At 50.8% G+C, this 17,321-nt stretch overlaps 1 protein-coding gene across 2 annotated transcripts in view; it reads left to right on the top strand.

Annotated features, from left to right (window-relative positions):
• Nucleotides 1-17,321, top strand: part of Ksr2 (kinase suppressor of ras 2) — a 382,945-nt gene that overhangs the window by 208,576 nt on the left and 157,048 nt on the right. For both annotated transcript variants that reach the window (XM_028878818.2, XM_028878819.2), the window contains exon 5: nucleotides 4,124-4,308. In XM_028878818.2, the coding sequence (XP_028734651.1) occupies nucleotides 4,124-4,308 (185 nt within the window). The remainder of the gene's footprint in view (nucleotides 1-4,123; nucleotides 4,309-17,321) is intronic.

Raw genomic sequence — 17,321 nt, forward strand, 5'->3', positions numbered from 1 at the left:
TCAGTGTTCATGTGTCAAGTGTCAATATCTGTGGACACTTTCTGTTGAAGGTTTATTTCCCATTCTTTTGGGTACATATCTAGGTAATAGGACTGTTGGGTTGTCTAAAACTCTGGTTTTACGCAGTTGAAGCGTGACTGAAGTGCTTTCCATAGCGGCCCTGCACCAGCCGGTGGCTTCCTGTTCTCCATGTCTTCATCAGCACATGGTATTTGAGCACCTTGTGTTTGAGCATGGCCATCCAGGAAGAGTGGGGTGTAGCTTGTTGTTGGTTTGATTTGTGTCTCCTGTTTCTCCGTGCATGCTTGTTGGGTCTTCATATGTCTTGCTGTGGGGGGGATGTCTTTTTCAAGCCCCTTTCTTACTCATAACTTATTTTTATTTTTTAAAATTATTGTCTAAAAACCATATTTTCTAAGCAATAACTTTCATGTAGAAATGCAAACTCATCATCTACCCATCCATCTACCCATCCATCCATCTATTCATCCATCCATCCATCTACCCATCCACCCATCCACCCATCCACCCACCCACCCACCCATCCACCCACCCATCCACCCACCCATCCACCCACCCACCCATCCACCCACCCACCCATCCACCCATCCACCCATCCACCCATCCACCCATCCATCCATCCATCCATCCATTCATCCATCCATCCATCCATCCATTTACTCATCTGCCCACCCATTCCCCTCATTCCCTTTCCCTTTTTCTGTTATTCTTTCAACTCATCTCTTTTTCTCCCATCTTTCTTCTTTTCTCATCTTCCATCCTCTTCTTTTATTCCCCATCTTTTCCTTCTTCCTTCATTACATCTCCCTTCCTTCCTTCTCCTCCCCCGGCCCCGCCCCTTTCTTCCATCTGTCTGACAGTTATTTGCACAGCCCTCTCTGCTCTCGTGACTTTGGATTGGTAACCATATCTCTTCTGACATCTCTGAGCTGCTGGTTTGGATGTGGGTCCCTCCAGTATTGCTCTGATTTACACGACCTCATTGTCAGCGCCTCAGGATCTGCTAGGTGTCTGTGGGGGATGATCATAGCTTTATGCTTAGGGGTTTGCCCATGTCCTCTTCCCTTGCCAAAGCTGGCGGTGGGTGTTCTGGGTATTTCAGGTAAAGCCTTGCTTGGCTTCACTTCTCAGCTTCTTTCTTGACTTTCTGCATGGCTGTATGGCCGTCAGATGTAACCACAGAGTACAGCCATGTTCATGACAGGAAACAGCACACAGGCTTGTCTGAGCCAAGCATGCTACCTCATAGATCCTCATGGTCTTGCATGGCCTTCTGGGAAGGGAACCAGTGTTCTTTCCATTGTCCAGGTGGGAAATTGAAACACAAAGAGTCTCTCTGTTCCTAACAGCTGAGTACTGGCCTTGGTTTATACACCTCTTTAAACCCCACTGCTGGCCCGTTTGGAGCAAAAGAGACTCACTGGCTCTCGCTTCCTCATTTTTTCCAGCCCTGGGCAGAGACAAGTTACCAGATGTGAGCTGCTGTAAGGGGGAGTACCTATCTGAGCCTTGCATCAGGCTCCTGAGGAACAATAAGTAGGACTGACTGCTGCCACAGGGGTACTGAGAGGGGTGGCTGAACAGGCAGACATGTGTAGCCTCCTGCAGAGCATGCCCCCCCCCCCCGCCTTTTTTTGAAGGTGGTACCCAAAGGAGGCCTAGAGACCTCCAGGACTAGCAGTTTGCAAGCAGGTTCTGCAGCAGCCACCAGAGGGTGCTCGGCTCCATCCTGGGCAGATGGGAGTTTGGGGAGGGAGGTGGGTGGGAAGGCGTTGAGAGATGTAGTCTTACACCTAGCTCTCTTAGACCAGCTCCTTGGAGAAGGGGGGCAGTTCTTAACCAGCCTGTGAGGTGTGTTTTGCGCCACCAGTGCCAAGCCGGGGGCTGAGGGATGCAGCCGCGCCATCTGCCTGGTTCTTTTCCCCGGGGAGCCAGCAGTTAGGATCGGAAGGCAGAGAATTAGAATATAGTGTGATATCCCTCCTCCCTGCCCCCTGGGCCATAGCCTCCATTCAGAACGCCCACTTAAGCAGCACCTACTGTGTGCCAGGCAGCTCACTTACACAGCACCTACCTACTGTGTGCCTGGTGCCAAGCCAGTAGCCAAGGATGGAACAAGGAGAAATCTAAAGTCACTGCCTTCAAGATTCGTGTTCTGCCAGGAAGATTACAAATGCTGGGGGGAAAATGGGAAAACATGACCATACAGCTATGAAACAAACCAACAAACAAGAAACTGCTAGCTCAGGCCAGCTGGGGGAAGAGGGCAATCTGAGAGGGCTTCCTGGAGGAAGAACACCTGTTCCTGCTGGGAGGAACTGGGGTTACCCGAAAGGTTGCAGAAGGAGACACGCCAGAACTGAGTTATCTATCAAGACAGAGATCAAAGCGGCGGCGCAGAGGAGGGAACTCTGGGCCGCAGAGATAGGAGGGTCAAAGATGAGGAGGTGACTGGACTAGAGTAGATATGGAGGATGGCTATCGGGAGCCATGGTGGAGGTTCCTCAGAGAATAACGGGGGATACTAGGATGGAGAGAGTGAGGTTGTCCCAGAGAGCGAGAAGATGTTTCGGTTATGATCACTTTTGAACTGGACCATGGAGTTTGTGTAGGAGTTCGTCGAGCAGGGAAAACAGCAAGACAACACAAAGGGGGTGACTGGCCTCAGGGTGGTGACACCCTGAGATCCGGCGAGACGTGGACACAGTTGAGATGAGGCCTCTGGGCTGATCTGCTAGGTTCTTCCGTCTCCTTCGCTCCAGTGTCGTCCTTAGGGGAAAGAGGATGTCCTTCCTAGGATGACTTTTATGCTTTAACGAGACGATGCCCCGACGTCCTTGATTCTGTCCCTGGGATGCAGCCTGCGCTTAATTCAGAGTAGCGGTGACGGCTGCCACCTCCTCCACCGACGCTGTTAATACTCTCAAGCTTCCTGTTTGGTCAAGCGCAAGGTTTTAGACACTCGGTTTTGTGTTTATGCCTCGAGAGACACCCTGGCCCAACTCCCATCCGAGCTCAATCAGCACCTGGCTGGAGCCCCGCTCTTTAGCGCTTCCTCCTCTTCTCCGTCCCAGTGTGAAGACTCTCACTGGAAATTGACTAGCTTTACCTCCCAGGGATCTGCTTACAAGGAGTAGGTCCAGAAAAAAAAAATAAATAAAAAGAATAAAAAAATCATCCTGAGACCTGTTTTTTTTTTTTCCTTTCTCTTGCTTATTCAGGTCAGAGCTTTGCTCTGTAGTTCAAGCTGGTCTCAAAGCCAGCATCCTCCTGCCTCAGCCTCCTGAGTGCTTGGATTACAGGAGCGCATCATCACACTAGCCAAACAAAGCCTTTATTTATTTTTTAATTCAAAGAGTATACATTTTATAGTTGTTGTAGGGTTACTATTGCTGTGATGAAACCCCAGGACCAAAAGCAACTTGGGAAGGAAAGGATTTGTTTCAGCTTATACTTCCGTGTCTCAGAGGGAAAGTCAGGGCGGGATCCTGGAGGCAGGAGCGGATGCAGAGGTCATGGAGGGGTGCTGCTTACTGGCTTGCTCCCTGTGGCTTGCTCAGCCTGCTTTCTTAAAGAATCCACAACTATCTGCCCAGGGCTGGAGCCACCCTCATGGAGGTTGGGCCCGCCCCCACCGAGTGTCAGTCAAGCCAATGCACCACAGCCTTGCCCACAGGCTCATCTTGCGGGGGTATTTCCTCAGTTGAGGCTCTCTCTTTCCAAGTGAGTGTAGCTGCTGTCAAGTTGACAAAAAACAAAACAAAACAAAACAAAACAACAACAACAAAACAACAACAACAACAACAACAAAAAACCCAGCCTGCCCGATGGTGCCTATAAAATATTATTTGAAAGACAGTTTGTGTTAGTCTCAAGTCAATGTCAGGTGATCATGTGTTGGGTAGATTCCTCACTGGCAGGAACGTTCTAGAAGACTAAGAGACGCCCAGCTGCATTCCAGCAGGCGTGGTCTCTGCGAGTATAGGTTGTGTTCGTGTTTCCTGGGTGCCCAGCTGTTGCCAGGTGGGCAGCGTTTATATTGATGGTGTAGACGGTACAGACAGACTCATCTCCCTGTCTCCGTGTTCTGCTTCCCTTTCAGAGCCAAGAAGAAGAGCAAACCCCTGAACCTCAAGATCCACAGCGGTGTGGGCAGCTGCGAGAACATCCCTGCCCAGCAGCGCTCCCCGCTCCTGTCCGAACGCTCCCTGCGGTCCTTCTTCGTGGGCCACGCCCCCTTTCTGCCCTCCACCCCACCCGTCCACACGGAGGCCAGTTTCTCTGCAAGTAAGTCCCTGCTACCCCTGGGCTGCACTGGCTGGACTCACCAGATCCTCACTGCGCAGCCCGCCACCTTACCTGCCAGGTTCAGGTTCCGTGTGCTCTCCTCCCTGGCTTCTGAATCTCACAGGTCATCCCCTGCTACCCCCCTCCCACATGTGCGACTAGCTCCCGGGTCCTTAGATGGTTTTGAAGGGGGGCATGATGGGCCCTTGGAGGTGACTGTCTGTCATGCATCCTCAGTATCGGCTCTTTGGCTCGCAGGTGGGAAGGAAGGCTGAAAGTAAAGTCAGGGGGACATGAGAGGGAGCACCCATCTTTTCTCTCTCTGCTCCCCACCGCCTTTCAACTGCTTGTCTTAGGGTTTCTCCGTCCATGCGGGGTCTGTGAATGACATCATGCACATTTTATTGACTGGGGTCAACGTGTATAACTTTTGCATCTCGATGACGTATTGGGGTTCAAACCAGGTTAAGTGTGGCTGAGGATATATAGTCCACATTCACAAATTGCTGCCAGAGTCGTGGTACTTACGACTTGAGTACAGAATGGAAGTCCCTGGTGGCAGAGGGATGGGTTTCCAGAAAGTTCTGATCTTACCCAGAGGCGCTATCTCCTAGAAGGTGCAGATGTGGGCAGAGGGGACCCCACTGAAGTGAGGCTAACTGCTCCCCCAGCAAGAGAGCGTGTTGACTGGCGGGATGTTAGGGGACGGGGGAAGCTGGCTTCCAGAAGCTCTGGTCCTGTGCCCTAGGGCTGCCACAGGCTACACATGCTGTTCCGTTGATCTGGTGGCCACCAGGCTAATTGCTGCCTTCGGTACCTCATTCTGGTCTTGCAACTGTCCATGGCAGGCATAGATTATTTCCATAGTACAAATGGGGAAACTGAGGCTCGGGGACACCAGAGATCTCCCTCAAAGTCACACAGCTACCTAGTAGTTGGGTCAGGATTTGAATCTGGTTCTTCCTTTCCTCTCTCCCTTCCTTATCCTCTTCCCCCCCATCCCCTGCCCCAAGGATGGAGCCCAGGCCCTCACCCAGGTTGGCCAAGCAAGTTCTACTACCGGGACAGTGTCTCTCTAAATTGCTGGGCACTGTCTTCAACCTACTCTGCAGCCTCTGATACCTTTGAACTTACTTCTTCCTGCCTTAGCCTCCTTAGTAGCTAGGGCCCGAGTCTGTGTGCCAGATCCCTCCAAGATCCATGCAGAGTGACGTTGCCTTCTCTAAATGGATGTCAGGGTACCTGGCAGGACAGAGGAGGGAGTGAGAGTCCCAGCTGGCGGAGTAATCAAGTCACTCCAAGGGTTCGCCAACCAAATTGTGTTCACGGGTCAGCCAAGATGTAAGATGTCCTTCTACAAGGTCTCAGCTTACTATGGGTGTGGACCCCAATAAGTCCACCGTGGGTGAGCATACCATGAATTGAAGAGCACCAGATACAGCAAATGTACTGACTGAGTAGTACCACAGCCTAGTGGCTGGAGCTGCACCCAGGCCCGTCCTAGAGAATCTCACCCAGGCATCCCTAAAGATGCTACGCCCAGTATGTCTGAATGTACTAGAACACATCCATTCGCCGGAAGTTGGGCAAAATCACTGAGCCCAAAGCTTGTTTTATGAAAGTGTGAGTTCACTTATATGGCCTACTGCGTAGCATGCCCTGCCTGTGTGAACAAGCTTTCCTGCCGTCCTTTGACTAGACCTGTGAACCATCACATGTCAGGGACAGCCCATGTCCTTCCTGTGGTGCTCAGGCATTGTCTCCTGGGTGCCCTCCACACCCTCATCTTTTAGCCTGGCAAGCCATGAACTTGTGGCTCTTTGGCGAATGGTCTCCGATCCTAGCTGCCGTAGATGAGGCTATGTCTAATGAAAGAATCTATCAGAATGAGTGTGTTCCACCCCACAGGGATGTAGGGAGGAGAGGATGGGGGCGGTGCTTAGAGCTCCGTGACTCAGTAAAGGGGAGTTTGGAGAACTATTGGCGTGCGTTACGTGGTGGAGCGATCTGAAACAGTGATGGAGATGAGAATACCAACAGCTGTTGGTACCAATAGCCATCGGTGCTTGCTGTGAGGTGACAGGGTCACAGGCCTTGTCCAAGGTCTTCTCCCTCCTCTGATGTCTGTGTCGCCACCCTCTATAAGGTTGAAACTTTTATCATCCCCTCTTTAGAGATGAAGAAACAGAGGTTGAGGTTAAGGACCTGGTCATAGATCACAAGGTCAGGAAAGCAGCGAAGGAGCGAATCATTCACGAAGGAGCGAATCATCCATTCTGCAAGGGCCACCTTCATTGAACCTCGGTGCTTCTTGGTCGCCTTCCGCTTTCTTTCTGGTTTGGGGAGCTGTGTGGTGGTCTTGTGGAAGGCTCCTCTCTGTTAGCATGCTGCATTGGCATGTGTGACCCCCCCCCTCCACCCCTGGGCTCCGCTGTTCACGTTCACTGCTTCATTGCATCCAGGGGGTGGCCATCCCTGAGGGGGGCAGGCAGCTGCAGGGAGTGACTGAAAAGCTAGCTCCTGGCAGCTTCTGCGACTCATTCCTCCTGAATGTCTTCCGGTTGAAACTGAGGAATGACCTAGTACTCCCAAGTTTCGGTGTTAGCTGCCTGTGTGGCCCTCCAGCCCTCAGGGCAGCAGCCATTTGAGGAAACAAGTGGCTTTAACTCTGTGACCTCCCTATCACAGTCATCATGGTAGCGGCTGGAAGTCATATCCCAAGGCTAAGGGAATACTCTCCTTCAGCTGATACCTTGGAAGAGGCTATACCCTGTCTGGGGCTGTCCCTCCAGCCCTTGTGGCCATCACTTCTATAAGCAACTCCTGTCCCTTGTCCTGGAAACAAGGGGAAGAGTTGACCACCAGCCAAGAACCTGACCTTGTGCGTACCTGGAGGCTGAGTCAGATCCTGGTGTGGTGGGGGCCATGGCAGCAGGCGGCAGTAATGGGTGATGGAGCTGAACGGCCATGTTCCCACCAAGGCAACTGCTGGGGTTATAAAGATACCCAGGATGGGGCTGATTATATAATGGGGTTTAATGAGGCTTGAAGCCAAGGCTCATTACCCCTGGAGGAGGGGGAGGAGAGGTGCACATCTCCACAGAGGTTGGCAGCTTGTGCGCCCATCTCACGATCAGGACCGATCAGAGGATGGTGGGGGGGGGGAACTGGCTTGGGGGAGGCAACTCCAGTAGGAAGTGTATATCCCATAGGGCTGACCCAAAGGATCGTGCTCACCAGGTGCTGGCGTTGGTGCCTGGGTCCTGCCCCGGCGGCGCCAACCCATCAGACCCAGGAGTTGCTTGAAGTCTAACCCTCAGTTAGGATTCCAGGCTCAGGAAGGTTTCTGTTGTGCACGCTATCTGCTACATTCCACAAGGCCCTGGAATGTCTGCTTAGTAGGCATGAAGAGCTATCCACTTGGAGATAAAATGATATACAGGTGTCCCTCACGTGAAGCCCTGGTTCCGGCAGTTGCCACTTGCTCCATCCTGTCTCTGCCTCTGTCCGTATCCTTCTCTTGGTGGTCAGTTTAACCTCAGGGGTTCTGGTTTCAAAGTGTGTTTGAGACCTCCCACCAGCAAGAGCCACACGTAAACATACTAGGGTGCTAGAGATGTACATGTTTGCTGGGTGGGGTGGCACACACCTGTCGCCGCCCCCAGGCTGAGGCAGAGTTTGAGACCAGCGTGTGGGCTACTGTCAGCCTCTCTCCACAGTAAACAAACAAACGCAAATTCTTTCTGTTGTCCCCAGCCCAATACCGGTTAAATGAGGAGGAAGTCGGGGAAGGTGGTCCCCCAATCAGAGATTTCACAAACCCTGTCCCCACCCAGCAGGTTCAGCAAGCCAGAATTCCTTGGCTCTAGAACTATCTTATCTTTACATTTTGAAACACTGCCCTCCGTATGTATCAGTGTCCGTGGGTTGAGTCTGCACGTTCAACTGAGGCTAGAAGGTGTTTAAAGCCATTAACTCATCTACACTGAACAGTCACAGACTCCTTGCCTGTCATTTATTTCCTAAACAGTACAGCGTGACACCTCTTTACACACCCAGACACTGTACTTGGTGGTGTTATAAGTAGCCCGAGCTACTGGAACATCTACGGGAAGGTGTACAGGGACTCTGGGCAAGCATGATGCTACCTGAGCATCTGGCAGTTTTGGTACCCACAGATTTGGATTCCTTGGGATGGATGCTCTGCGGACATGGAGGGACAAGTTGAGCTTCAAATACACAAAGTTGCTGGGGTGATGTTGAGAACGTCTGAGCCCAATCAGATCCCTTCATCTTTATCATTTTCTTGTATTGGGTCCCCCACCCCCACCTAGTTTATTTCTCAGACTGTTGGGGTCTAGGCAGCATATTTTTTTTTTTTTGCCTCCTCACGTACTTTGACCCTGGACCAATGTTCTCACCCCGCTGTACTCCATCCTCAGCTGTTGCCCCAATGGTGGCCTCCATCATTATGTTTCCTGTTGGTGTGGGGTCCAATCCAGGGTGACCTATTGCATGGAACTATTGAGATGACCTAGAAATCTCTCACCTTTCTTTGCTGTTTATGACCCTGGTGTCTCTGCAGAGGGGCACAGTGGCTCTTAGAATGTCCCTCAGTGGGATCTGGGCGATGGTCCCCTGTGCATCAGCTGTCTGCAGTGTGGGAGGAAGCCTGAAGAAGCAGTATTGTGCCCTGCGTATGGCATTGTAGATCTCTGTGGAAATCACTATCGGCGCCATGCTAGTCTGATGACCCAGGCTCAGTCCCTAGAACCCACAACGTGTGAGAGAACTGCCTACCACAGGTTTGCCATCTAACTGCCAGCAGGGCAGCATGGTACATGCGCATCCAACCCCCTGGATACCTCTCCCCTCAAATAAATAAATAAATAAAACGTAATAGAAAAAATTAAAGCAGAATCCCAGCCAGTCCCAGCAAGATGGCTCAGTGAGTAAAAGAATATTTGCCATATAAGTCTGATGGCCCAAGTTCCATTCCTGGAACCCACACAGAAAGCCGGATGCGATGGTGCCCATCTGCAATCCCAGCATTCCTTTCTTAAGATGGGAAGGAAGCTGAGCCATGAGAATTGCCTGGAAGCTCATGGACCAGCTGGCTTGGAGCACACTGTGGCAGAACCAAGAGACTCTTCCCTCAAAAGGTGGAAAGAGAGTTGACTCCCTAAGGTTGTCCCCTGACCACATGTGGACCATGGTTTGGGTACCTGTACTCAACACTCCATCCCCATCCTTTCAAATAAATAAACAAGTATCGCAGCCACTGATGATAAAGTTATGTCAACCCAGTGTGGGCTGGCACATCATAGATACAGATCTGCAAGCTGTGCTTGACCTGGGGCTCTGTTTGTTTGTTTGTTTGTTTGTTTGTTTAACCTGTGTTCAAGAGTCATCCATGTCAGAGTTCAGAAATCACCAAGTCCACTTCTCAGATGAGGGAAACTATGGGCAGACAGTAGAAAGGACTGGCCCTGGCCTACAGGCTGAGGCTGGAGCATGGTGTTCTTCATGCCCATCTGCCCTCCAAGAAGGCTGACCAACATCTGTGTCTACCATCACTGAAAATGTTTAGCAGTGAGACAAGAGAAACTCATAGGAGGTCGTGCCTCTGCTAGCCAGTGAAATATTTTGCTGTGTGCACAGGGCTGCTGCTGCTGCTGCTGCTGTGTGTGTGTGTGTGTATACACGTCACCCACAAGGCCACTTCCTGGTTCTTATTAACTCCTTTCCTATTACCTTGTCTGCCCGAAAACTTTGCAATCCTTGCCTCCGCACACACAGTTTGGGCGCAGCATGAAACTGACATCCTCAGACCTTTTGTTATGATTGCTCCCACCAGGAACCATAGCAACCAAAAATTGGTTGGTAAGTGGTTGGTGCTAGGAGCCAAGGGTGTCATTTGTGTCTATTGGATAAGTCCGTCCTGATTCTGGTTCAAGTGTAGGCTGTCAGAGTGGGCGATCCCTGCCCCCTTTACTGGGGCCTAGGGTCTGAAGGTCACCGCCTTGGTCCCAGTAACTCCCCAGGTGAGGGATTCTCAGACATGACTCAGTTTATCAGAAGACGTTGCGCAGACCCAGGACCCTGTGGAGTACACCAGGCATTCATATGCTTCTCCATGCTTGAACTGCCCCATTCTGAGAGTGATAAATGGACTCCAGGAGAGGAAGCCCGTGGCTGTGTGGTACATGGCACAGTAGAGTCAAGGCTGGAGCCTAAGGTGCCTTCACATTCCGAGTTTTGTGGGCTTTCTGTACTTTGAGCCCCTTTCTGCATCTGTCTGTTTCTCTCTCTCTCTCTCTCTCTCTCTCTCTCTCTCTCTCTTTCCTCTCTCTCTCTGTGTCTGTCTGTCTGTCTGTCTGTGCTGTTCAGGGTACTGTGCATGTGTATGCATTTGCATAGGCATGGTTCTACATGTATACAGCATATGGGTATGGGAGAGGGGAAGACAGCCTGGTGTGTCCCATCTTTGAGGCAGGCTCTCTCTCTCCTTCACCTGGGTCTTTAACACATAGACCAGGCTAGCTGGAGGGCACGCCCCCCAGGATGCTCTTGTCTCTGCCTCCTGCTTCCTCATCACTGGAATTATAGGTGTGTGCTGCTGTGCCCAGCTTTCTTCTTTTCTATAGGTTCTTGGGATTTGAACTCAGGTCCTCAAGTTTGCAAGGCGAGTGCTTTCCTAACTGAGCTGCTCCTAGGCCCCGCATTTCATGAGATAGTAATTTGGGGTTCATGGTTTTAATCAAAATCGTTCCCTCTCTTCCAACAACCCTGATCCTCCTCTGCTGGCCCCATTTTGTCCAACTACTGAGTTGAAAGGTGTAGAAGTGACCTCTGACCCCCCCTTTCTGAGATGACCCACCTTTCGGTTTTGCTGAGCTCCTTTTTGACATCAGAAGTTGTAAGCTTTCTCCTGGGACCGTGTGAGGCTCTCAGTGTGAGTCCAGGGTTCATTGCTGTGACAATACACCCGCGGAAGTGGATTTCAAAGGAGGAGAAGGTTGATGTCCACTCACGATTTCAGAGGTCTCAGTCCACATCAGTCAGCCCATCACCTTTTGCTATTAGGATGAAGTAAAATGATGCTGAGTCCCGTGCCTGGTGCCTAGGGAACCATATCTAGGGGTTATTGTTATGGTGAATACTGTTAATTTGCAAGCTCTAGGAGGCACCTAAGAAACACACCTCTCTGGGCATGTCTGGAAGGGATTGTCTAAATTAGGCTCATCAAAGTGGGAAGACCCATGCTAAATGTAGGCAGCCCCATTTTACAAGGTACAACCCCAACCACATAAAAAAGGAAACTGAATCTGAGCTCGGCGTTCCTCTCTCTCTGCTTCCTGACTGTGGATGTTGTGATGTTGGGCCAGATAGTCCATCTCTCCACGTGTCCCCCCCATGGTGGACTACGTCTTAATTATTTTTCTGTTGCTGTGATGAAACGCCTTGACCAAGGCAACTTATTAAAGAAAGTGTTTAATTTGGGGCTTGTGGTTTCAGAAGGTTGGATTCTGTAGTCATCATGATGGGGACATGGCAGCAGGCGGGCAGGCGGGGATAGCGCTAGAGCAGTAGTGTAGCGCTCACATCTTGAGACAGATCCACCCCCTGAGGAAGAGGAAGTGAGAGAGATGCTGGGCCTGGTATGGTCTTTTGAAACCTCAAAGCCCACCCTCAGGGACACACCTCCTCTCACAAAGCCACACCTCCCAATCCTTCCTAAGCAGTTCCACCAGCTGGCGACCAAGTGTTCAAACATATATGAGCCCCTAGGGGCCATTCTCTTCCAAACCACCGGAGTCTGTAACCTCCAGCTGTGAGCCCAGCTGTGAACTCTTCCTTTGTCAGGTGTTTTGTTGCATCAGTGAGGAGAGTAACCAACACTGCCATCACTAAAGTTGAGGACAAAGTGCTGACTCCACCTGTGAGATCTAAGTGTGAGGGGGTTGTAAGTGCTGTTCTCGGTCAGCTGGGTTTGATTTGCCTGCCCAATTTCAGGCCCGCCCATGGAGTTCTCTGAGCCCAGAGCCTGGGTGGCGAGCAAACCCTTTGGAAGTAGGACACAGAGCAGCCTGAAGGTGAGGATTATGACTGATGGTGTCACTCACCCCGTGTCAGAGCCCCACAGATACGGACTGGGTCAACGCGTTGAGTAGGTCTACGAAGGATGGGAGCATACTCAACAGGTAGCTTTTGAGTTGGCGACCATGCCCTGTGTGTGAGTCTTTGTTCGATGAGCTTTTTCAAAGCCTAGAGGGCTGGGGAGTCAGCACAGTGATCAAGAATACTTACTGCTTTCGTAGGTGACCCAAGTCACAACTCATGTCAGGCGGCTCACGGCTACCTGTAGCTTCTGTTCTAGGGGATTGGATACCCTTTCTGACCTCCCCAGGTCCCAGGGATGAAAAAAGAATGCCCCCCAATTCCTGAATCCTAGCTGGCTTCTGGGATCACAAGGTCAGTGTTATCATTGATCAATTAGAAAGATCCAGCCCACATGGAGACACAGTCAACTTTGTATACCTCAGTGGAGGCAACATCTGACTTGTTCATTTTGTAGCTGATGTCAGCATGGCCCAGGGAAGTTGAGTGGTGTTCCTTTTTTTTTTTTTTTTTTTTTTTTGGTTTTTCGAGACAGGGTTTCTCTGTGTAGCTTTGTGCCTTTCCTGGAACTCACTTGGTAGCCCAGGCTGGCCTCGAACTCACAGAGATCTGCCTGCCTCTGCCTCCCAAGTGCTGGGATTAAAGGCGTGCGCCACCACCGCCCGGCGAGTGGTGTTTTTAGGGTCACCAAGAAGACAGAAAGATTTGGGATTTACCCTGCAGTCTGAACTACCTTCCACTTTGCTTGATGTGATGGTGGTCAACTGTGGCAGTCATCTGGAGTCATGGACATACCCAGGAACCACGAGTTGTCCTTGCATCTATCTATCCATCCAGTCTAAAAGGCCTTTTGGGTGCCTGGTCCCCAGGATCCTGGGATGCAGAGGCATTGAACATCTCGATCCTGACTCAGCATCTGACTCAGCTTCTAGATAGCTGGAGGAGGGCAGAAATCAAAGACCTGATTATAGAGGGGATCTTGTCAGGGATCCAGGCGTGGGTTCTGGAGAAAGTTACTCAGGAAGAGACCTGAGAGCTACTCTGAAGTAGCTCATGATGAATGGAACTGCAACCACATGAGCAGGAGGAGGGACAGACTTGCTGACGAGTTTTAGGGCCTCAGGACATCTGGAAGGAGCAGGCAGAGTGATGTAGATGACTCTGGAGGAGGGACAGGAGTCAGCATCTGGTGTCACAGTATGTAGGCATTCACTCTGGGTCTAAAGGAGGCTTTCAAACCACGGGCTCTGGTACCAATGTACCAGCTGCTGCTTCTGCTCTTGCTTTGCTCCAGCCAAGTGGAGAGTGGAGAGCAAGGATGCAGAATCCAGCGGAGGGATAAAGGCAGACCCCAGAGTCTCCATCCCTGAGTCCCTGAATTCCTCACAGGGAGCAGGACCTTACAGTCACAGCTGCTGTGACTTGTGTGCTCCACAAAGACCTATGAAAGTCTTCAGCCCCATATACACCCATATACACACACACTCACATATACACACACATTCACATATACACACACACTCACATATACACACACATTCACTCACATATACACTTACATACATACATATTCACATATACACTCACATATACACCCATATACACACACTCACACACTCACATATGCATACACATACACACTCACATATATGCTCACATACACACACTCACATACATACACACACTCACATACTCACATATACACACACTCAGTCACACACATACATCTCTCTCTGTGTCTGTCTCTCTGTCATCTATCTCTGTCTGTCTCTGTCACACACACACACACACACACACACACACACACACACACAGAGTTTTTTTTTAATTTCTTTTGTGTTGAAACAGGATCTCATTATGCAGCCCTGGCTGTCCTGGAACTTCCTGTGTAGACCAGGCTGGCCTGAAGTTCACAGAGATCCCCATGCTTCTGCCTCCTGGGTGCTCGGAATAAAGGTGTGTGCCACCCGAGTTACATACAGTTTTGTTTTGTTTTGTTTTTTAAGAAGAGGGGAATTTGGGCATAGAAAAACCCAGGAAACCTGTCATCTGACTACAGAGGTCCTGGTAGTCAGGGGTCCCCAGGGAGTCCTGGCCACCATCAGAAGACAGAAGCAGCAGACTCTGTGCCCACGGGCTCTGCTGGGGGACCTTCTCTTGACACTAAGAAGAACAGAACAGTTTGGCCTCCAAATATCCCAGAAGATGTAGTTTCATTGCTTCCAGCCCCCAGGTTGAGGCATGGCCTGTGGCAGCCCCTGGAGGCCATAAACAGCTGCTGCTTTGGCCCTGGTGACGTGAGCACCAGGCTAACGAGCCCGCGTTCCAGGCCCTGTGGAGTCGGCTGGGGCGCCAGTGTGGCACCTTTGGGGGACGTGGTACAGCTCTTCTCAGCTGTGAAATTGATCATCAGTCATTGAGTTCCAGTGGTCGCCTCACAGATGGCCCCCGAGTGACCATAAAGAGTTAAATGCCGCTTCTCCAAATGCCCCTTGGCTCTCTGGGCGGCACTTTGCCGGGGAAGGTAGGGAGGGCTCCTGGCAGAAGAGGGGGCTGGAGCCAGTTTGTCCTGGGCACACAGGTCTCTAGTGCCTGCTCTACCAAGGGAACAGACTTTTTTTGGATTCAGTCATTTTCCTAGTTAAAAGGATCTCAGTGGGGCCAGGGACATAGCTCAGTTGATAGAGCACCTACTAGCATGCAGAAGGTCTTCGGCTCAATCCCTAGCACCTCATGAATGGCTATGGCGTGCATACACATAATCCCAGCACGAGGGGAGTGGGTATAGGAGGGTCAGAAGCTCAAGGTCATCCTTAATTATAGAGAGAGTTTGAGGCTAGCCTGGGCTACACGGACTCTATCAAAAAAGGGGTTCACTAGAATCCCTTTGGCTCCGTCTTGCCAACCCATTTTCCAAATTAGTAATAAACTCAGTAACTTCTTGATTTGAACAGGCTACCCAGAGGGCCTAAGATGGTGTGTGAGTGTTAAATGCATGCTCCAGGTTCTGCAGCCCCCATGCGGTGTGACCTGATGTGACACTGGGTGGGTTAGGCACTCTCCCTGAGACTCAGAGCCCTTCCCCCACCCCACATTCAGAATAAGGGTCTTTGTACTTCCCTGCACAGCAGACCCCCAAAGGTAGACCTCAATCAACAGTGTTGACAGAGAAGATGATTCCTCCATGGAGGCTGTTGTGGGGGAAGAGTCCCGGTCAGACTTGTAGAGAGTCTAGGGAGGCGCCCACCATCCATTTGGGGTTTTCAGTGGTGTTCGGATGCTGGCTGAGGCCAGAGTTGTCGATACCTGGAGCTGGAGTTACAGATAGTTGTAAGGGGCCCTTTGAGAGCTGGCTCTCTCCATCTGCCATGTGGGTCCTGGGACTAGAACTCAGGTCCTCAGGCTTGGCTGCATGTGCCTTTACCCACTGAGCCATCTCACTGGCCCATATAAAAGTATTTAAATAAAATACTCCTAAGAGTCTGGTGGCAAACTCCACGGGCCAGCCCCCTATTTGGGTGACCAGAGTTTTATTTGAAGCAGGTTTGGGATTTAAGAGTGTACGTGAGCAGGTCAGGAGTGCAGGGTTGGCTCCTGCCTTTTGAGCCTTGGTTCCCTGTGAGTTCTGTTTGTGTAGACACCTGTCCCCTGGTTATACAAGAGTCATTATTAGGGGCAGCTGGGTGGGGGTTGCTAGAGAACTCTGGAGTATTTCTGTTCCTTTTCTGTATACCTAGAAAAGAGTTCCAAAGTTTAAAAAATTTTTAAATTTGTTTTTGCCCCAGATTATATTCTCTCTTAACTCTGTGTCTCAGTCCTTAAACCCATTCCTTTCACATTCCTAATTTGCTACTTCTTGGGGTTAAGCCATTCATCTTTTCAAATTCTCTTCTGCCCTTCATGCCTTACATGTTGTCTTCATTGGCTGGCAGTCTCCGCTACTTGAAAAATCCCTTGCTTTTAAAAAAAATCTGACCATTGAGAAGACGATGAATTCATGGGTTCCGTTTATGGAAGTCTGAAATGATATTAAAGCGTTGGTTAAGTCGCTTGTCTTTTCAGATGGCTCACAGTTTTAATCACTTTGTAACCAGCTGTCTCCCCTCATTATACACTGTGCTTTGTAGCCCTGGCCTCCAGGGCACACGTGTTAAAGGCTTCGTCCTCAAGGTGGCGCTGTTGGGAGTTAGTGGAACCTCGGGGAGGCGGAGCCTAGTGGGAAAGTCTTTGGGGAGTGGGTGGGACGTTGTGGGGATGGGGGTTGTTCCTTGAGGGAACCACAGGCTCTTCTTTAATTTTCACTTGTATTAAGGCATGCCAGGCAGCTCTTGTCGCATCCACAGTCAGGAAGCAGGGAGAGGTGAAGGCTGGTGTCCGGCACACGTTCTGTGTCTCGTGCATCTGGGGCCTCAGCCCGTAGTACCAGCGCCCTGTGCACCCTTAGGGTGGCTCTTCCCGTGAGACTGAGGACACATGACCAGTGGTTGCAAATCCCTTTGAAGTCAAGAAGGCAAGGGGGAGACAGAGGTGGGAAGAGCCTCCAGTGTGAAGAGAGATGGGAGAGGGTCCTGGGACTCGTGCCAAGGAAGGGCACCGGGTGCTTCAAGGAAGCAGCCCTTCCTGGGGAGAGGGAACAGATTTGATGTGCCACCGTCACAGCGGGAGCGGAGAGAAAGGGTCTTTCTATCCATCTAGCCCCTGTTTCCAGAAGCCAAGGAACAAGGGCAGATGTTGGTTAGTGAAATACACCCAAATGACGTTGGGACTCTTGGAACAACTAGGCAGAAGCTGTCCTACAATCAAAGACAGAGGGATGAGCCTTCCCCTTCAGGAGGTTTTATGACCGCGTCTTACAGGGCTCAATACGAATTCAAGACTACCGAGGAACACTC

The sequence above is a fragment of the Peromyscus leucopus genome, chromosome 23, assembly GCF_004664715.2.
Source record: "Peromyscus leucopus breed LL Stock chromosome 23, UCI_PerLeu_2.1, whole genome shotgun sequence".
In the NCBI taxonomy this organism is placed as follows: Eukaryota; Metazoa; Chordata; class Mammalia; order Rodentia; family Cricetidae; genus Peromyscus; species Peromyscus leucopus.